Below are 7,924 nucleotides of genomic sequence, written 5' to 3'. Positions count from 1 at the left end.
GGAATTCAGTATGAAATAACTGTCACATGATAAATACAAATTACTCTGTTGTCGTCTGTCTGCATGACCTGTACATTCTCTTTCTGAACAGAGACTATATGGAAAGACAGATCACAATGAGATGACAGATTGCTTGATAAGGGATGTTTCATGCAAGGGGAATTGAAATAACAATATTTGATTGGCTTCATCAATCTCATATCAAGGGTGATTTTGCCAGAGAAATGAAGATGTACATGAATAGGTGTTGCCAAGGCTCATCTCTCTGAGTCTTCTTTCACTAGGATTCTATGGCTGATCAATCCTTTTTTATATGGGCATGTTATTTCTTGGTTTTAATCAATTCTTACAGGCCTGAGACACATCCTTACTCACTGATGTTTTTGAAAACTCTTCTTTGATCCATTATATAATCATAAAAGCTTTAGAGTTTTCCCCTCAGAGAATAGGCATATTTCCATGTTTGTGGGGTATATATTACCATAATTTCCCTTTTATGATCATAGCAGAACCCTGGTCTAGGTTCCTAATGGGAACACTGAAGGAAAAAAATGCAATAAATATTACGGTTCCTTCCTGACACCTCATCCAAAAACCAGATTCCCACAGTGCCCTTTTTGCTTTTGAGGACTTCTGTTAGTCATAACATCTTTGATGTAATGCACATTCTGAAAATGTGTCACTACACAATCTGAAGACTATATGCTGAGTGGCAGCACAATGGACTGGACGTAACATGGGTTGGAATTTCCATGTATTTTATAGCTATAATACCTTGGGCATTTTTACTGAGTCCCTGTTTTCTCATTTGTTAAGGAAAACATGAAGCTAATAATACCTACCTCACAGAATGGTTTGGAGGATTAATAGGACAATTTATATAATGCAGATGGTACATAAAAAACATTCAGTAACGGGGAGTTCTTCTGTCTGTAGTCAGAAAAGGGTCTTCTTCGGTCCTTTTAGAGTTACAATGTCTAGAGCTTTTTGCCAGGTGCCTTTCGGTTATTCTGTTGCTCATTGGTGCCACCATCAGACAGAACACAGGAGAAAAGAAAATGGGGGAAATTTTTCATTATTTTCAGATGTGGATTTCTGTCAGTCTTTTCAACAGACTCAATTTCTTAGGTAACTTTCTGGATTACTTAGTTCAACTAGTAGAGTCTCCTTGGTCTGTAAGTAATGTTTCTAATCTATACAGATCATTTTCTATTGGACTATACACCTAAAACTAAATGCCCTGCTCCATATTATATGTAGAAGAATTCAGATTAACTATAAAGTAACCATGTAGCTGAATTTATGAGTTATATACCCTGAATAGAAATCTAGAGTCTATTACTCTTTAGTGCCATGGTCTTATGCAAATCAATTGTCCTCTATGAACTTCAGTGTCAGGAATTGCAAAATGGAATAATAATATTAATCTCATAAGTCTGTCATGATCATAACTTTAAATACTTTAAATGGTGATGAAATAGTTATCTTCTCCTGCCTAGGGATTAAATGGAAATCTTCAGAAATCAATTAATTGGTATCTAATGTGGATGTTATGAATAATTATTAGTATTCTGAAAGCACTCCCATAGCATGCCCGTGCCACACTGTCCCTGGATCAATCAGTGATTTTATTTGCATTGAGTTCCTGCCATCTCCCATGACACAGTCTCATCCAGTAGTGCAATCCCCAAGAGTCAGAGCTGTAACCATTTAGCAGCTTCTGATTTCCCCTCTCAGACATTTCCTAGCTCCCAAGAAGAGTACAATGCATGTGTTGGATACTGTGAATAACGGAGGGACAGTTACAGGAGGAGCAAAATGTAATAGTGAAGTGTCTCCTCACACCTGTGCAAGTAAACATTTCTCTGTTTTCTTTCATGCAGACCTGCATTGAGCTGCGGTGCTGATGTTTCTCCTAGTAGTATGGCTTTGGGTATAAAAATATGCAAAAAAGTGACGTGAGGGATATTTGAACCAAGGTTTTAACCTTTAAAATATCAGGAATTGGAAAGGAGGCAGTTAAGAAGATGGAGAAGGATGTAGTGGGAAAACAAGTCATAAAGATTTGCCTTTCAGTTAAAAAAAAACTTTCCCTGAAGAAGCTATTAGAAAAAAGCAACTTCTTATAATTCTGAAATTTTTTTCCTTTTTGGTGTTCTATCTCTATGCAGATGTCATCTCCTCTTCCATTCAGTAGACTAAAAAATAAAAAAAATGGATACTGGGTTCTTGGTGCTCTAAAACATTCTCTACTTTTTCTCCTTTTGTTTCAGGAAAAAGAGCCACCTCCTTTAAAAAAAAAATTGCACAACACCAGAAAGATAAGTTTTTCTACAAGATAAGCACGGAAAGTGGATTTCCCCCATAAAATCGTACACCTTTCTGGAGAGAGGAATTTAGAAAATTCACCTGGTTCATTCTCTGGCCCCTGGGTAAATTGAAGGAGTTGTTCCTTGACCAGCTGGGGTGGTTTTGATGTTGTTACTATTGGTTTTTTAATCATATGCCAGGAACGGGGGAATTGGCCCCACTTCCTTATACCCACGACCCTTCGAAGGCATATACCAGCCACATACCTCCTGGTAGCTTTAGTGGTCCTTGGGGACCTGGCACTCCAATGCCCACCCAGCCGTCGCCCACCAGGCAGCCAGAGCTCGCTGGTAAGCACCAGGCATGAGGCTCCGGGCTGGCTTCCTCCCTCTCTTGCACCCTTTCCTACCTTGGAAAAGCGCCGTCCACGCCCGCGACGCTGCCTGGTCTCTGGCAGCAATGCCACCTGACTCACTCCTGCTTGCTCTCTGGGGTAGCCAAATGCTAGGTCGCTAGAACTTCTCCTTCTCTCTCTCTCTCTCTCTCTCTCTCTCTCACACACACACACACACACACACACACACACAAACACACACACACACAAACACACACACACACACAAACACACACACACACACACCCCTTCGCTGCTGTCAGAGGATTAATCTGGAAAGGCGATCGAAGTACCAGATCCCGCTCACAGTTGAGTAAGATATATGCAGACAGCCTCTCAGCTCCAACTGTGACTTTGCCAGGCTCCTGCCCCTACTTCCCCTAGTCTGCCTTAAGTATCCTTTGTATGAGAAAATGGTGCTATAGGATGCTTGTTCTCTAGCTGGAGTCAGGGCAGCCCGCGGGATCACAAGAAAAACACACAAGAAAAATCAAACTTCTCTGAGAAAATGTGAATGAGTGAAACTTAAAGGGAAGCCTAAGAGAACAGCGAGCAGAGGACCGAGGAGAACACTGCATGCCCTGGGTTTTGCTCAGGAAAGCTAGCAGCCCGAAAGCGGCGCGTTTTCTCCAGCAGCGGGTCCCGCACGGGAGAGTGCCGCCAGCACGCATTCGGCCTCCTTCTCCAGGAGGCGAGCAGTAACTTCCTAAGCTTACCTCCATCTCTCCCCCGCCCTTCTTTCTGGTTTTCCGTCAGCGGGGAGGGGCCGCCCCCGGATGGATGGGGGATGTGAGGTGCAGGGAGTGGGGACCAGAGGGGGGTACTCAGCAGTTGGTGCTGCGCCATCCCTTCCCAGCAGGCGGCCCGGACACTGGTTCACTTCTCTCCCCACGCCTTCCCCTGGTTCACCCCCCTTCCTTCCCCTTTCTCCCCCTCTGTTAAGTCCCTCCCCCTCGCCATTCAAAAGGGCTGGCTCGGCACTGGCTCCTTGCAGTCGGCGAACTGTCGGGGCGGGAGGAGCCGTGAGCAGGAGCTGCACTCAGCTGCCCGCGCGGCAAAGCGGAAGGCAAGCCAAACAGAGTGCGCAGAGTGGCAGAGCCAGCGGCGATACAGGCAGTACAGGCAGCCCGGGCTGCCTGAATAGCCTCAGAAGCAACCTCAGCGACTCCGGCTGCTCTGCGGACTGCGAGCTGTGGCGGTAAAGCCCGCTACAGCAGTCGCAGTCTCCGTGGAGCGGGCGGAAGCCTTTTTTTCTCCTTTTCGTTTTACCTCTTCATTCTACTCTAAAGGCATCGTTAATAGGTAAGTAACCGGACTGGGTATCTGTACAGGGTGCTGCCAGGGAGGCGTGAGTTCCACACTTAGTGCGCGGACACTGCCCGCTGCCTGCCCCTGAGGTCTGAACTATGACAACCGGGTGGTTTTAAAGACGCTTCTGCTATTCTCCCTTCCCCCTTCTCTTCCCAGTAGGTAAGAGAAAGAGCAAACCCCAGAGGAGAGCGCAGGGAGAATATCTTTTTGGCACTGCCACCGCTGCGCTTGGTTACTTTGGGAAAACTCTCACTTTTGTCAGAAATGTGTCGGCGCATGAATTTCCCCGACATTGGCTGTGCAAAAAGGTCTCTCCCTTTAATGGGTGCAGCCAGCTTCAGTGAGGCTGAGGGAAACTCTAAGATTGGGGCGGGTGTTGACAAAAGAGCACGTTCCGGACTCCCGAGTCGCCCGGCAGAGCGATCGGAGCTGAGGGGCGATGCCTCTAGCCGAGAAACTGTCCCCGGCCTCGCTGCGCTCCTCTGGGGGCTCGGGTTTGGATCCCTGCCAGGCTGGCTCCAACCCTTCAGGGTACGACCCTTGGCGCAGAGCGGAGAGCCAGGAGAGCCAGGAGCGCACAGGGTTCCCGGTGCTGTTTCTCTTGGCGCTCGCCTCCCCGCCCTTCCTTCCCGCCCTATTTATGGGGCTATACTCAGCCAGCACCTGCTGGATGTAGAGTTGGTAGGTGTGAGAAATACTGCCTATTTTTTTTTTAAAACCAACTTATAATCTAGCCGGAAAACGGCATCGTTTTCTCATTTTTAAAACAATGACTTTTCTAAGAGTATTGCCAGACATAAAAGGGTTCCCCTTTCTCTAAAGAAATGACTTGTTATCCCTTGGCCAAATAAATAAATCAATAAACCGCCCACTTATCCCATAAATAGATGGTGTTTTCTGAGAGAGAACCGAGAAACAGTTCACGTCCTCACAAAGGAATTCTTTTTCTTAAAGCGCGTAGTGATAAAACGGCTTTTTTTTCCCCCCGAGAAAAGTAATGTACCTTTTAAAAGAGATTCATCGGAAAATGTGACTTTTTAAAAGCGAGCAGCCGCAAACGGGTGCATTTTTTAGACTTTAGAAGAGCGGAGCGGCAGTCCGCCCGGGTTGCAGCTGGGACTTGCATCTGAGCGCTTAGTCGCAAAGGGACTGAGGGGTAGGAGGAGAGGTCACTTTCTCAGAGTGTATAGCCAGAGCCGCTTCCTTGCCTCTCCCAAGGAAAGACTTTTAGAGCTTAACCGAAGATGGGCCCTTTTGCTTCAGAATGATTTATTCCGCGTTCCTCTGCTTCACCCGCCTGCGGCTTAGGGTGTGGGGCGCTAGGCTGCTCATGTGAAGTGCTTATGGGTGAGCCCTAGCCTCTCCGATGCAAAATGGGGGCTGGGGGCTGGGAATTGTTATTTGCGCCACTGCGGCACACACCCACAAAGCAGAAACCGTGGGGAAGAGGGGCTAGGACAAAAGAAAAAGAAAGCTCAACAACAAACAAAATAAAAAATTTTAAAGTGTCCTTTTCTTGTGTGGAAACATCACAAAATGGGATTTAAATCCAGCCTAGGATCTGTTTGTACGAAGAAAAGTGTGTGGAAGAAACTGGTTGAAAATCCGGGTAGAAGGGGGAGGGGGGCAGCAAAGATGGGGAGGAGGCGATGGTGTCATAGCAGTCGCCTGTGCGCTCTTAGCGCTGCAACCAGGAAACAACCTGAGGAGCATGCGGAGAATTCCGAACGCTGAGCACAACACCTGAGAACATAGCGGTGCTTTGTGACTTAAAGCAACCGTCTTCTTAGGCCCGCTAAAAAGTAAAACAGGTGTGACTCAAAATAGAAAAGGAAACGGTACTTGCGGGCACCAGCGCAACTTGGTAAAGATTGACGGAATTCCACTTTTAATCTTGTTTGAAACAAACTCTCGCAATCCCGGCAGGAAATTCCAGCGCCAGGGCTGGCCTTTCCTCTGTGGGTCTGTGTGTGTGTGTATGCGTGTGTGTGTGTGTGTGTCGCGGCGGGGATGGGATGGGGGTGGGGAAGCAATTGGAAGCAAGTCGAAGTAATAGTGTATGTACACGTTTCCCCCTTTCTTGCCTTTGTCTGGTTCATCATAGAGCGCGGACGGTGTGCGGGCGGTTTTGACGAAAGAACCGAGAGATGGATGCGCTAAGGTCTAAAGATACCTTTCCCCCTCGACTAAATTAAGAATTGCGCGTGCAGTTCCCAAAAGCTGAGTCCCGCTGCAGCTGCCAGGGCGCCACGCTCGCCAAGCGGCGAGGGAGCGCCTTTGCCTACCAGGCCCGAGAACCTTGTTCTTCAGTCGCCTTGGCAGGGGCAGCCCCTCCTCTGGCAATGATGTCAGCTGCAGAGAGGCTTGGCCCGGCCGATAGGAAGCCGAGCTGCGAGTCCGACCCGCAAGCGCGAGCAGCCCTGCCCCGCGCGCTCCCTGCGCGCAGCCGCCCTCGTGTCCCTTTGGCCCTTCCTGGGTCCCGGCTCGCAGCCCCCCTCTTCCAGTCCCTCGCTCCTCAGAGGCGCGCTAAGGCGCCGGAGGCGGGGGTGGCCACTGCTGGCGGCCCGCCGCCGGATTTAAACCCGGAGTTCAAACCCGGATTTGGGGTCTTCCCTCCTCCATTTCCTCCTTTCCTCCGCGCCCCAGCTCTCTCCCTTTTTCAGCTTGCACCTTAACTATTCACAGTGAATTTACTTATTTAGCAACATTTTAGAGGGCAAGTGTTCCAGATGCAATAATAGTAGTAACCGGTGTTAAATTTCTGCTGTTTTCTCTCCCCTCGGGTGATAAAAAAGAAGGCTGGGAAGACCGGCCTCTTTAAAAAGCCCGTGGCTGCTGCTTCGCCTGTCACAGAGCAAGCTCTCTAGAAGGCGGGGAGGGTCATCTTTCCCACAAAATTGTGCGGTGGGGGAGGGTTTGTAACCTTAGGCGAAAGCGCTGGCTGGGGAGTCCCCTTCACAGAAAGAAGAAACTGCAAATTGGAAGTTGCGGAAAGGCTGTATCCACTACTGCCATGGGGGAAAGACCACCATGCTCTTTATTTAGAGACACGCGCTCCAAATTGGGATGATGCAGGAATAGGTTTCTTTCAGACGACCCACAGGCTTCCCTTCACAAAACTTGCTCTTCTAGTCTTAAGGAGCAAGCCCCTGCTTTGCCAAATTTGAGGCTAATCTGTTTTCCTGATTGCGGACAATTCCTTCTTTAGCTTTGGTAGAAGGGCCGCAGCATGCAGTCCAGGAAAGAGTTGCACAGAGGGCAAAGAGGAGGGCAGAGGCAGGGCGTGTAGAGGCAACTGGCGCCTGGAGCAGAATTACCTTCAAAGGAAAAAAGCCTTCAAATCGGTTTCACCAACAAACTGCTTACCTACTGTGTTTTGGTTTGGACGCAGGTGAGAGATGTGGGGAAAGGGAGCAGAAGCAAAGAATTACTCTGTTTTGTAAAAGTAGGATTTTTCCTCCTTCCTTTTCTTCTTCCCTTTGATGAAAAGCTTCCCTTTCATGACGTATAGCTGGCAGTAAACTTAAAGTTGCTGTGCGTCTGAAATACAGGAATGGGAAAGAAACTCCGACCAAGCATAAAACACACTCATTTTCTAGAGTTCAATCATTTACTAAGAGTTGAAATAAACTATGCACCCCCACTCCCTGCCCCTTCCCCTGACTCCCTGGCCTTTTAGTCACCGGAATGGATTCTGAAGGACGCCCAGGTAATGCTGGATTTCAGCAGCTGAAAGCCCTGGCAAAAGGGATTGCAGGTTTCACGTTCTTCCTTCTCTTGGTGTTCAAAACTTTATATTTTTTGCAAGATAGAAATTCTTGATAGAGAGCTTCCAGACTGCTGGTGGCAGGGAAGAAATCTGGTTAAAAGATTCAGAAAGCAGAAAATTCTTTTTCTCTGCGCAAGCAG

At 47.9% G+C, this 7,924-nt stretch overlaps 2 protein-coding genes across 3 annotated transcripts in view; both read left to right on the top strand.

Annotated features, from left to right (window-relative positions):
• Window positions 1-3,630: 3,630 nt before the first annotated feature.
• Window positions 3,631-7,924, top strand: part of PCDH11X (protocadherin 11 X-linked) — a 790,467-nt gene continuing 786,173 nt past the window's right edge. For both annotated transcript variants that reach the window (XM_021933048.2, XM_021933047.2), the window contains exon 1: window positions 3,631-4,006. The gene's annotated coding sequence lies outside the window, so the exon portion shown is untranslated. The remainder of the gene's footprint in view (window positions 4,007-7,924) is intronic.
• LOC110742187 (formin-like protein 1) lies at window positions 5,699-7,104 on the top strand. Its single transcript, XM_021933050.2, has one exon. The coding sequence runs from the start codon at window positions 6,358-6,360 to the stop codon at window positions 6,688-6,690; it is 333 nt and encodes a 110-aa protein (XP_021788742.1). The 5' UTR covers window positions 5,699-6,357; the 3' UTR covers window positions 6,691-7,104.

Source organism: Papio anubis, chromosome X (assembly GCF_008728515.1).
Source record: "Papio anubis isolate 15944 chromosome X, Panubis1.0, whole genome shotgun sequence".
Classification (NCBI taxonomy): domain Eukaryota; kingdom Metazoa; phylum Chordata; class Mammalia; order Primates; family Cercopithecidae; genus Papio; species Papio anubis.
Note: the sequence above shows the minus strand (reverse complement) of the source record. Positions and strands in the feature narration are given on the sequence as shown.